General features: G+C 43.4%; 1 protein-coding gene across 1 annotated transcript; it reads left to right on the top strand.

Moving 5' to 3' along the window:
• The first annotated feature begins 2,767 nt into the window (after window positions 1–2,767).
• On the top strand, window positions 2,768–12,186 carry LOC145337932 (NACHT, LRR and PYD domains-containing protein 3-like). Its single transcript, XM_080182715.1, has 5 exons — window positions 2,768–2,845; window positions 6,453–6,624; window positions 6,728–6,793; window positions 7,698–9,435; window positions 12,183–12,186. Exons 1-5 carry the CDS (start codon window positions 2,804–2,806, stop codon window positions 12,184–12,186), a joined length of 2,022 nt encoding a protein of 673 aa, XP_080038841.1. The 5' UTR covers window positions 2,768–2,803.
• Window positions 12,187–13,740: the final 1,554 nt, after the last annotated feature.

The following is a 13,740-nucleotide window of genomic DNA, read 5'->3' as shown; positions in this document are numbered from 1 at the left end:
GAATGTCATTCGGCAAACTGTGGGTAGATACACTACTCTCTGTAGCCAAGTGACAGATGTCTCCCAAGCACCCTCTGTGGATTTTCTTTCATCAATCCTCACTCTCAGTGCTGATCACACTGAGCCAACTTTCCTTATTATTTGTGAGACATGGGCGTCACTGGCTGCCCAACATTTACCGTTCATTCCTAGCTGCCCTCTCTGAGTGAGTTGCTAAGACATTTCAGAGGGCAATTGAGAGTCAGCTACATTGCTGTGGCTCTGGAGTCACATGTAGGCCAGGCTACGAAAGAACGGCAGACTTCCTTCCCTAAAGGACATTAGTGAAGTAGATGGGTTTTCCTGACAATTCACAATGTTTCCGTAGTCATCTGTAGATTCTTAATTCCAGTTTTTATTTTCTTAGTTCAAATTTCGCCAGCTGCCATGGTGGGATTCAAACCCAATCCCCGGAATATCAGCTGATTATCTGGATTAATAGTCTTTTAATATTAAAATTGGGCCATCACCTCACATGGATTCTGTTTGCCATATGAATGATTCAGTCTTTGCTGATGAAGAGTACGCTTTCGAATCTTCTCCAATTGATGTTTCTATTGAATATCATCTTCAGGGATACACAGCCAGGATTCCAGCCTCTCTTTTGTGTCCATCTGCCCTGGATCACCACATTAGATACAAGCTTCACTTGCCACAGACTCTCTGTGACACGTAACCATGCTGACAGAACACAATTGCTTCATAGGCCTCAATAAGTTGTCACCAACTTCTGATCACATCCAAGGTCTGGCTTCTTGTAAAATGGATTTAAAATCTGCTTCTTGCAGTTGTCTCTACCTCTTGGGACTATCACTGCTCCTTTCTTTAACAACACTGAACATGGCCTTGTTCAGGTTCCCACTGGAATCTGAATAAGATCATATTCAGTGTTGTTAAAGACTGTTTGGTGGCACAGTGGTTAACACTGCTACATCACAACATCAGGGAGCTAGGAATCGATTCCAGCCTTGGGTATCTGTGTGGAGACTGCACAATCTCCCCTGTCTGCATGGGTTTCCTCCGGATGCTCCGGGTCCTCACACACTCCGCTGATGTGCATGTTAGGTACACTGACCATACCACATTGTCCCCTAACGATACACAGGGGTGTGGGGGTGGCGTAGTGGAATGTCCGGTCGAACGGGGAGTGTGGAAGAGGGGGGGGTGCAGACTCAATGGATTGAATGACCTTCTGCAGTGTAGGAATTATATGTTTCTTTCTTCCTTTGAGAGTACAATCTTCCTGGAACTTTCTTTTGTTCTTTTCCCTGGTTTCCAAAGAGCATTTTTTTCTTCATCTTGGCACCAGCCACCCTGCAATCCCTATTAAGAACGTAAGAACATAAGAACATAAGAAATAGGAGCAGGAGTAGGCCATCGAGCCCCTCGAGCCTGCCCCGCCATTCAGTAAGATCATGGCTGATCTGAAGTGGATCAGTTCCACTTTCCCGCTTACTTCCCATAACCCTTAATCCCCTTGTCTATCAGAAACCTACTATCCTGCTACAGTCCTGCTATCCTTTCTAAGTGGGAAGAATCTCTCTACCTCTACCCTATCCATCCCCTTCATTATCTTATACGTCTCTATAAGATTCCCCTCAGCCTTCTAAACTCCAACGAATACAGACCCAGTCTATTTAGTCTCTCTTCACAGTCCAACCCCCTCATCTCCAGTATCAGCATAGTGAACCTCCTCTGCACGCCCTCCAAGGCCAATACATCCTTCTGCAAATGCGGCGACCAAAACTGCACACAGTACTCCAGCTGCGGCCTCACCAGTGCCCTGTACAGTTGCAGCAAGACCTCCCTGCTTTTATATTCAATCCCCCTCGCTATGAAGGCCAGCATCCCATTCACCTTCCTGACCACCCTGCACCTGCAGGCTGGGTTTTTGCGACTCGTGCACAAGGACCCCCAGGTCCCTCTGCACCATAGCATGCTGCAGCATGTTGAAACGCACACCCAATGTCTTCTCCCATGATTTCACACACACCTGCGTCAGGTACATCCCCACCTGCTCAACATAAAATTCAGGCCAATGTTCATGGGTTATTGAAGTGAGGTCAGGGAGAAGGGAGGGGACAGCCACCATGGTCTGAATCTACTATCAACAACTCACTTACTGATAAGGTGAATAGAACAGTGTGAAGAATATCAGCTAACGTGACTGAACAATGAGAAATATGAGGTTTGAGACGATAAACAGCATTAACCATTCGATTGGAATAGAAATGAATGAGTACTAATTTACCACATAATTGTGGACCTATAGAACAAAAGAAACGATGATGTATATCACCATTTGGAAGCTCTGTCACTTAATTGGAGATAATGGTGTCCCCATATTTCCTCACCTGTCCTGGATAGTCAGATCTGTTAACTCGGGAGCAGCTAGTTTTCAAATGGATTGGATTAAAATAGCCCTTGATCTTTTTGGGAAAGCAAGAAATTTCAGGAACGCTGAAATTAAACAACCGTAGAAACCACGGAATCCCCGGAGTGTAGAAGGAGGCCGTGTTGTAGCAATGCAAATAAACACAGCTTTAATAAGCTGGTTCACAGGAGGATTTGGAATGAGAGGCAATGGAGCCGTCTGGGTAGAAAATTGATAATGTGTTGGTATTTCTTTGCTTTCACAGATCCAAACTCGACGTTCACTGAGTTCGTCACAAATTGTGACGATTACCTGTTGTTCCAATTAACCAAATATTACCGGGATAGATTGGAACAGGCGATTGAAGAAGGGGTGGAAGGTTTGGCTCACATGTTAATCAGCGAGGACCATCTCAGTGGACAAGAATATCAGGTAAGATGGAGATTGAATTCCATTTCTTCACACATCACAAAACCTACAGAATGGAAACAAAGAAATGTGAAAAAAACTCAGTCTGTCTACTACATCTTATGTTTTGTCGTTGCATGATGTACTGAAACTTGAATTATTGACTAACGATACCAATCGGTAGGTCAACAGCAGTCCCACATTTGGAATGAGACAAACCTCAGTGTTTCAGAACTTCTGGAGATATAGAAAGGCCAGAATTATTTTGGAAGTGGCAAGATCCCACTGACAGGACCCTTACTTCAGCAGGTAGTGGGATCCAGGAACCTGCTGTCCTTATTAAAGGTGGCAGCTTCTACCCAAAGCTGCCAGCCCAGTTGTTTCAGCAGGTGGTGGGGATCCAGGAACCTGCTGTCCTTATTAAAGGTGGCAGCTTCTACTCAAAGCTGTCAGCCCAGTTGCTTCAGCAGGTAGTGGGATCCAGGAACCTGCTGTCCTTATTAAAGGTGGCAGCTTCTACCCAAAGCTTCCAGCCCAGTCAGACAGCCGGTAGCTCAGCAGCAACACCAGAAGCTGCATCTGGAGGGTGAGTGCAGATCAATGGCCAAGTGCCCTGAAATTTAGACAAGTTAGGTCTGGAGCCCAGAGAGAGTAAAAAGTCTGACAACACCAGGTTTTAGTCCAACCGATTTATTTGATCATAAACTCACAAGCTTTCGAGTTTTCCCTCTTCGTCAGGTGAATGGAGAGTTCTGGCCTCAGAGCGTATAAAGCACAGACAGTTTAGAGATTACTGATTAGAATGTGAATCCTTACACCTAACCTGCTGTTCAAGACCTGAAGTGGCTGACAACATGTGTGGAAGGAGCACTGAACAGCAGGTTAGGTGTAAGGATTCGCATTCTAATCAGTAATCTCTAAACTGTCTGTGCTTTATATGCTCTGTCTGAGGCCAGAACTCTCCATTCACCTGACGAAGAGGGAAACCTCGAAAGCTTGTGAGTTTATGATCAAATAAATCGGTTGGACTAAAACCTGGTGTTGTCAGACTTTTTACTGTGTTTACCGCAGTCCAACGCCGGCACATCCACATCATGCCCAGAGAGAGACCAGACCCCAGAAAGACCGGGTTTATTTGAGGGCAGGCAGCACCGATGCCTTGGCATATCTATTGCCCCGGGGGGTCGGCCCAAACGTGAATGAAATAGTGTCCAAATAAAGGCCTTTTCTGAGAATCGATTTTGAGGCCACCATCTGGAATGCCTTCCTCTGCCATTTTGCCACCTTCCCACCTGGCAGCCCATCTCCAGATAGCCTGTAAAATCCCAGCCATAAAAACTTCCTTCCCCAAACATCCTGAAAATCTGCTGGTCAAATTACTGATATATTATTATCTGAAATAAATCTAGGTAACTTACTCTGGCATGATCAAAGCTTACAGTCTTACAAAGGATCTTCTTGGACAACTGGCCACTTGCTTATGAGATGTTGGAATGAAATTTCCGAAAGTGTACAATGTCTCACTGCTGGGAGTCAGAACATGAGTCAGCCCTGATTGGGTAGACCACAGGGCCCTGGGCATCATTTTATTAACAGCAGCCAATTAAGGAGTGACTGCTCGGACTCCTATCCAACTGAGAACAGTGATTCACCTCCCAGAGCTAATAACTTAATCAATGGATCTGCAGCCTCAGTAATGTCAGTGTTGGAAGTGATCTCTGCTGTTACTGCTGGGAAAAGGAGATGGCACCTTCATACTGAGCTTCCCTTCAAGGCCAGATTGCCTTTTGTACAGCCATGTCAGGGTGTGACAGGCAGGTCCCAGCAATTAGTGGGTTCACTGATCATAGCTGGAAGAGGTAGTCATTGCTGCCAGGGTCCTTCCATGAACCAAGGAACATTCATAAAGGACACTCTCTCCTAACAACCAAAGTTTAGCTGAAAGTTGCTGCACACACAGGGATTACCCAACTATTGTAAAGTTCCAGTGGGGCAGGAAGAAACCTTCACATGGATATTTCATTGGTGTAATGGGATATCCATCTGGGGAGCGCACCACAGAGATTCAGACCTCTTCTAAGGTCCCATGACCCTGTCACATGGTACTCAAATTGTGAAAGAGAGTATTAATGAGTACAGAAATAAACAACCATTCCAAGGTAGATCCTGTGTTTACTTTCTCCTCCAGCAATCACTTAGTCTAAACTGAACCCTTAATGCTCACTATCTGTTAGTTAATATCCAATCCACTTGGACCATTCCCGCTTCTTGCTCTGCTTGCTATTAATTTATTATCCAATATATAAATAAAACTAACTTCTACATCACAATAACATATTTTAACCACTTCACATTAAAATAATATCCAGTCTGACCCATAAGACTGTAAATGTGTGACCTCTGACTGAATGTTGGAAACAAACCATAAGCGTGTACTTCAGTGTAAGGCCACAATCGATTTGCTGTTTAATCTTCACAACTTTATTCTAACAAGTCCTGAATTCTCAAATCTCTGTTGTAACATCAATCCATTCACCTCCAGTAACACTCGGATATGTTCTCAGGACAGTTTTCTAATTGTTTTTATTCTCCTATAATGGAGGGTCTGAAATAATCTGTAACTGAGTGAAACTCTGACCATGTGCTCCTGGGTTAGATGGCACTGCTCCACAGGGAAACATCAGCATCTTGGACACATCTACTCTGTAGTTTATCTTTAACCTGCTGAAGAACACCCTGAAGCCACAGGGAATTGTGTGATAAAGTTACTAGAATGTTTGGATCACATTTATAAGGACTGTTGTCATCAAAAGGAGATTTTGCTCTGAGTTTATTCAAGCAAAGATCTTTAGGGGATGTTTTACAATTCTATTAAGTGTCACCTTTCCCTTATTTGAATCACTTTTTAACCTCAATGCAGTACCATCACAATTGGCTGAGCTACTTTTTCAAAAAACCTTTGCAGAATAGAAAAATTAAAAAAAACATTTTGACAGCTGTTTCAAGCTTCCCTTTGGCGTTCGTGCACGCTTACATGTGCAGTACCTCATTCAGACCACCACTCATGGCTGAGACTTCAGATGTCTTACTGACCCTTCTGTGTCTCGATTTTCCTCACCTCCTAAAGACATTTCTGTATACCCTGTTTTGTATTAGGTTCATGGTCTGAATTCTCCTCTTCTTGTATGTTATAAACTCTGAATGTAAACTGGTGATGTTAAAACTTTGTGAACATGGTGACATTTCACACTAACTGTAAACATGCAGAATAATAGTTTCAGATATTTCAGTTAATGATGTGGTAATGATTGGATTGTTATCTTTGGTCAATTCTTCTGATTCGTCTGTGATAATTTCTGAGACGGCTACAGCACAGGATTACTGGCCAAGCTTTGACAGTGGTATTCCAGCCATTAAATTTAGTTTATTCACATTCATTTGAAGGAATGTTGGAATCAAGATGTGTGGAGAATATTCATCAATATTCAGAATGACATTGCATCAAAACCAGTCGCTGCTTCCTTCCTCAAAACAACTGGAAAATCCCATCCCTGAGCAAAATCTTTCGCTCTCTTTCCCAGTGTTTATCTTTCACACCACTCATCAAAACCTTCATTATTATTCTTTACAGAAAGTCAGTGAGCTCGTGGAGAAGGGAAACAGGGCAGGCAGTTCCAAACTTCTCCTCAATCTGGTGATGGAAAAAGGATCTCAGGCTCAAAGGGTGATGTGGGAATCCTTTGTGAAAATGCACCACAGTTTACGGAAATTGGGCACAATCCTGAGAGAAATAGAGGAACTCGGTATGGTAAAATCACACTGAATTCAGTTTCAGACCCAAACACTGCAAACTTTACTGTAATATTACACAGACCTGATTTCATGGAAGCTAATTCTTTTCCACAGGTTCTGATCCAATTAATTATATGAAAGTTGGGCAAGAATTATCAGAAATACCCAGCCACCTGAAAGGTAAGGGAAGAAATGGAGATTTCAGACAATTCATTTTAGTTGTCAGAATCTGGGTGTTTGAAAATGCATCTTTGCCTAGAGGTTATCAGAATTTGAGATACAGAAGTTGAAAGGGTCTAGGAGCAGGGCTAAAACCTGTTTGGAACTGATCAATTCTTGTGAATTCAGCATCGATGTAAGATTCAATCCATGTGATTTCTGACATTTCTTGTAATTATAGGGATATTGTTTCACTTCATTAAATTCACAAAACTGCATACACACTTGGCAGGACCCTGATACAGTTTTAAACCCTATACACACCAGGCAGAATCCTGATACACTGTGAAACACTGTACACACCTGGCAGAATCCTGATACACAGCCTGGCAGAGTCCTGAAACGCTGTGCCCACCTGGCAGGATGCCGAGATGGAGGTGCATTTCCATACAGACGCATGAGGCATACAATTTTCTCCCTCCGACTGTGCACAACATCAAAATAAAAATAGTAAAAATCTGCTATGATAGCAATCAGCCACTGAGCAATCTGTGCTGCTACTCCTAACAATATCCAGAACTCAGATGCAGAAACATGGCTGAAGAATTCAATCATTGAACGACTGGAATCTCCACTGTTGTGCAATCAGGATCACGTGGGGATTTGTACTGTTTACAATACACGGCAGCTTGGGTAGTATTCACAATTAGAGAGAAAATATTACCGGAATAGAGATCTGTATTCAGATACAGATAGAATCAAGTAAGGATATGAAAATGTTCTTGGCTTTTGTTCACTTTCAAATGAGATTTCCATTAACTTTTTAATGAATTAAATCTGTTTTCAGCATAGTGGTCTTGAGAAGTTACTTATTAACGCAAGTAACAATAAAAAAAAACACATTTTCCCTCTGTTCTGATTGAAGATCTCCAACAGAAACACAAGGAGACACTCCGGGTACAAACTGAAACACTGAGAGTGAACACTATCCTCATAAAGGAGAAAGTTAAGATTTTCCAGCTGGTTGATCGATATGCTGAGCTAACGGTTATTTCCAATGTTCGAGATCGGACACTTGTCGAACATGAATTACTGGCAAGAGGCCGAAAGCATGAAGAATGGAGAGTGAAACATCTCCGGAAAGAACTGGAAAAAATCCGAACTGATCAATTGTTCCAGAGCAGCTTTTCCCAGAAAAAATCCAAATCTGGGAATTCAGCAGCAGTGAGTGGAGTCCCGGGAATTGGAAAAACAACAATGGTACAAAAGATTGTTTATGACTGGGCCACTGGGAAAATATACCCACACTTTCAATTTGTCTTCAGTTTTAAATTCCGGGATTTGAACACTATTAACTGTAGAATAAACTTGAGGAATCTGATACTGTTTTTCTATCCTTACCTTGGGAATATCCTGGGAGAGCTCTGGAAGAACCCAGAGGGATTGCTGTTTATATTCGATGGTTTGGATGAATTCAAGGACAGGATTGATTTTGCCGACAATCGGAGAAATACAGAACCTCAGTTCATGTGCACAGATCCTGAATGCTGGTGTGAAGTATCTGACATTGTGTACAGTTTAATACAGCACAAGCTGCTCCCAGGATGTTCAGTGCTAGTGACCAGCCGCCCCACTGCATTACATTTATTAGAAAAGGCTGAGATCAGTGTCTGGGCTGAAATCCTGGGATTTGTTGGTGATGAACGGAAGGAATATTTCAACAAGTTTTTTGAAGATCAGACGGTGGCAGCAGCTGTTTTCAAACACGTGGAGGAGAACGAGATCCTGTACACCATGTGTTACAACCCTTCCTACTGCTGGATCCTCGCTCTGTCACTGGGTCCCTTCTTTACACAAAGAGACAAGAAACAGCAGCAAGTTCCCAAGACCATCACCCAACTATATTCCTACTATATTTACAACATTCTGAAAAACCATGGCCGAGAGATTGAAAACCCCCGTGATGTGTTACTGAAGCTTGGTGAGATGGCCTACACAGGAGTCTCCAAGAAGAAGATTGTGTTTGGAAATGGAGATTTGATTGAGTACAATCTACAACCTTCCCAGTTCCTGTCTGGGTTCCTGATGGAACTTTTGGAGCGAGATGATTCTGCCCAGAGTGTGGTTTATACATTCCCACACCTCACCATCCAAGAGTTTGTAGCTGCACTCACACAATTCCTGACTCCAGATCCCCGGGAGATCGGGAAACTCCTCAGTGAAGCCCACAGTGAGGAAGATGGGCGATTTGAGATATTTCTCCGTTTTGTTGCTGGTCTGTCCTCCCCACAGTCAGCTCGACCCCTGGAGGAGTTTCTGGGTCCATTTCTTCATCAAACAACCTGCCGAGTGATTGACTGGGTGAAGGAGAAGGTTGAAGAACAGATTCGGAACATGTGGAGTGAAACTGGGAAAAGGAACCTCCTCAACATATTCCACCATCTGTTTGAGTCTCAGAATAAAGCACTGGCTGAGAACACAGTGGGATCTATGGAAAGACTTATATTTAGCAGATTGCAACTGACCCCGATTGACTGTGCAGTCCTGTCTCATGTCATTGGACTCTGTGATACAATAAAACACCTCGATCTACAGCAATGCTACATTCAGTGTGAAGGGATCCAGCGGCTGCGACCCGTTCTACACAAGTGTCAGGAGTTGAGGTAACTGTTTGTTTGGTCTCATAGCGGATATTTTCATTGTTGAGAAGCCATTTCCTTTGTTCTAATAAAACAGAGACATGTTCATTCGAGGAAGTCAAGAGAGAAACAATGTCCAATGGTCACAGTGAAAGTGTGGGAGAATGGTGTAAAGTAATAATGTTCATTTCAGAGCAGCTGCAGACATGATGGGCCGAGTGGCCTCATTCTGAACCTTTAATGAATCTCTGATTCTCTGATAAAACGACATCATTTCATGAGGGCAGATTCTCATGGGTAAACAGGCATGGGCAATAAATTTTGGCAAACCAGTGATGCCCACGTTCCTTGAATGAATAAAAACATTATTGGGATGAATTTTAAATAATTAGAGCTGTAAAGGTCTCCCTCCAAAATCTGAAAAAGGATCTTTCCCTCTCCCAACAGAAACCATCTGATTATGTACGATGCTGTACAGAAATTAGTTTCTCTTGTTCGGTACAGCTTACAGTTTGTGTTTAATTATTATCAGGATTATTTTACTGAGCTCTCCCTCTGTTATATATTACAGTAGGTGTGTGTTATATTGGGACAATGTCCCTTTATAAGTCACGTGATCACTGGTGACATCCTCAGTTAGGGTTACTTTCTGAATCCCTGCATTGCCCTGCCTCTACTGACAGCCTCTGTGAACACCGTCTTGCTTCTTGGGTTAACTGGTTGTAACTGAAACTCAGTGTTTGTATCATTCATTGTGGGCCCCTGAATATAGCCAACCATTTTTTTAACCTCTATAACTCTTACAACATCGTAAACATTAAATTAAAATGCAGGGACAGTTTAAAGTGAAACCAGGCAAGCAGCTTTATTTAACATGAAGTGAAATTAAAGTTTTAGTCCTTTCTGAGCTCACAAGCACAGAAACACAAATTAAACTAAAACTCATGAATTATTGTCTAATGCCCACAAACACAAACAAAACCCAAGATACTGTATTCTTTATTAATTGCTACCTACACTTGTCCTGCTAATGGCAATGATCAATGATCAATACACATATACATCCAGTCCTTCTGCTCCTGCAATCCGTTAACAATTCTACTGATTATTTTATATTGCTTTCACATATGACTCAGATTGCTTCAGATGATTTTTGAATATCCATGTACACCACATCAACAGCAGAACCATCATTGACCCTTTCTGCTGCTTCCTCCAATCCAAAGCAATATAAAGCCAGTCGCAAACAGCATTTTTTTTAAACCAACCAATGAATTTAGTTGTCCTCTGTGTCACTATTAGATTTACCATTTCTTTTGATGTCCATGGTAGGGAAGTTGTTGGAGAGGATTCTTAGAGATAGGATGTACGCGCATTTAGAACGGAACAATCTCATTAGTGACAGGCAACATGGTTTTGTAAGAGGGAGGTCATGCCTTACAAATCTGGTGGAATTTTTTGAGGAGGTGACAAAAACGGTTGACAAAGGAAGGGCCGTAGATATCATCTACATGGATTTCAGTAAAGCGTTTGACAAAGTCCCTCACGGTAGGTTGGTGAAAAAGGTTAAGGCTCATGGGATACAAGGACAGGTGGCTAGATGGATTGAGAACTGGCTTGGTCACAGGAGACAGAGGGTAGCAGTGGAAGGGTCTTTTTCTAGCTGGAGCTCTGTGCTGCAGGGCTCCGTACTGGGGACCTCTGCTATTTGTGATATATATAAATGATTTGGAAGAAGGAATAACTGGTGTCATCAGCAAGTTTGTGGATGACACGAAGATGGCTGGACTTGCTGATAGTGATGAACATTTTCAGACAATACAGCAGGATATAGATAGGCTGGTAAATTGGGTGGAGAAATGGCAGATGGAATTTAATCCAGATAAATGTGAGGTGATGCATTTTGGTAGAACTAATGTAGGGGGAGTTATACAATAAATGGTAGGACCATCAAGAGTATAGAAACACAGAGGGACCCAGTTGTGCAAGTCCACAAGTCCTTGAAGGTGGCAGCACAGGTGGAGAAGGTGGTGAAGAAGGGATATGGTATGTGTCCCTTTATAGGAAGGGGTATAGAGTATAAAAGCTGGAATCTGATGCTGCAGTTGTATAGAACGTTGGTTAGGCCACATTTGGAGTACTGCATCCAGTTTTCGTGGCCACACTACCAGAAGGATGTGGAGGCCATAGAGAGAGTGCAGAGGAGGTTTACCAGGATGTTGCCTGGTATGGAGGGTCTTAGCTATGATGAGAGATTGGGCAAACTGGGGTTGTTCTCCCTGGAAAGACGGAGAATGAGGGGAGACCTAATAGAGGTGTATAAAATTATGAAGGGTATAGATAGGGTGAACAGTGGGAAGTTTTTTCCCAGGTCAGAGGTGACGATCACGAGGGGTCATGGGCTGAAGGTGAGAGGGGCGAGGTATAACTCAGAGGGACGTCAGAGGGACGTTGTTTACACAGAGGGTGGTGGGGGCCTGGAATGCGCTGCCAAGTAGGGTGGTGGAGGCAGACATGCTAGGGTTGTTTAAGACTCACCTGGATAGGCACATGAGCAGACTGGAAATGGAGGGATATAAAAAAATGTTCTAGTTGAAGGTCAAGAGCCTCAGGACATTCCTGTGAATTATTAGATTCCTATCAGTCGTCCAACAGAGTTGAAGACTCACCTTGTCAATTACATTGGAGCTATTGGGGAACTTCCATTACTGTCTGCATAGCCTGTTGTCTGTCCATTTGTGTTTATTGATGCCTCTTTTTTACATCCACAGGTGATTCGGTCCACCTTGTTGCCCAACAAGGGGCATACATGCAGTGGGTTGTGCGAGGGATGCTCTTGGATGTTGCTTCGAGAGTTGCCTCATGTTTCATGTCCGTTAGTGTAGCTTAAACTGGACCAACTGATGGGCAACACGACAGCTCAGTGACTATCACTGATTGCTGTACAGTTACAGGGACGCGGGTCGGATCTCCGGCTTGGGTCAGTGTCTGTGGGAGTTTGCACGTTCTCCCCATGCTTGCGTGGGTTTTCTCTGGGTGCTCCGGTTTCCTCCCACACCCCCAAAATGTGCTTTTTAGGCTGGTTTGTGTCAATAAGTTGTCCCTGAATTGGATCTCCCTTAATCTGGCGCACATATAATTCCCTAAATTTCCACCCCCCTTTATTGTGGAGTTCCACTAGAGGTAGATAAAAACATTGACGAGCGACGACAGACTTGAACAAGGTGCTCACTGAGTGTTAAAATGGGCAGCACGGGCTTATAGGGCTGAAGGGCCTGTTTCCTGTGCTGTTCTTTGTTCTTTTGAACTAATCGTGGGCCAGCTCAGAGTAGCTGAATGATCAACTCCCCTCTGACCCTTGGGTAAGTTTAACACTGCTGCTCCAGTTGGGAGCCGCAGACTTGATGAAAATGAATTGAACCACTCTTTTCGGTTGTGGTTACTGGCTCCTGGCCTTCTCTTTGTCCACTCTAACAAACAGGGACAGCTGGGAATTAAACTCGTATCATTGCCTGGAGAACAATTATGCTCATTATTATATTACCATCATTGCATTTAGGGACTCCCGTGGTGTTGGTGCACCCACAGTGCTGTGAGAAAGGGAATCCCAGGACATGTGACCCAGTCACTGTGAAGGAACGATGATATATTTCCAAGTCGGGATGATGTGTATTCTGAAGGAAACTTCCAGGTGGAGATGTCTCCATTTATCTGCTGTCCTTGTCCTTGTAGGGATAGAAATCACAATATTGGGAGGTGCTGTGTAACGGGCCATTGGGAATTGTTACACTGCATCGTGTAGATGGTACACACTGCTAGCTCTGTATCTCTGTGGTGGATGGAATGAATGTTGAAGGTGCTGGGTGATGTACCAGTCAACAAGCAGAGTTATCCTGGATGGTCGCGAGCTTCCTGAATCTTGAGCTGCTCTCATGCAGACAAGTGGATGATTTTCAATCAAATTCCTGACATGTGTCTTGTAGATGGTGGAAATGTTTTGGGAAGTCAGGAGGTGGGTTACTCGGTACAGAAATCCTGGTCTTTAATCTTCCCTTACAGCTACAGTGTTGATATGTCTTGTCTGTTTCTGGCCATTGGTAGCATCCAAGGTGCTGATAGTCTGGATCCAGGGGATAATAATCCCATTGAATGTAAGGGAAATGACTGTACTCTCTCTTGGTGGAGATGGTCATTGCCTGGCACTTGTCAGCCCTTCCCTTAATATTGTTCAAACCTTTCTAAATATGGACATGTTCCACATCACTATCTTGCAGAGTTGAGAATGATGCTGAACGTTGTGCAGACATCAGCAAACATCTCCAGTTCTGA

This window comes from Carcharhinus amblyrhynchos, unplaced genomic scaffold (assembly GCF_965287045.1).
Source record: "Carcharhinus amblyrhynchos unplaced genomic scaffold, sCarAmb.v2.hapA scaffold_82, whole genome shotgun sequence".
Classification (NCBI taxonomy): Eukaryota; Metazoa; Chordata; class Chondrichthyes; order Carcharhiniformes; family Carcharhinidae; genus Carcharhinus; species Carcharhinus amblyrhynchos.
This window is presented reverse-complemented; position numbering and strand designations above follow the sequence as displayed.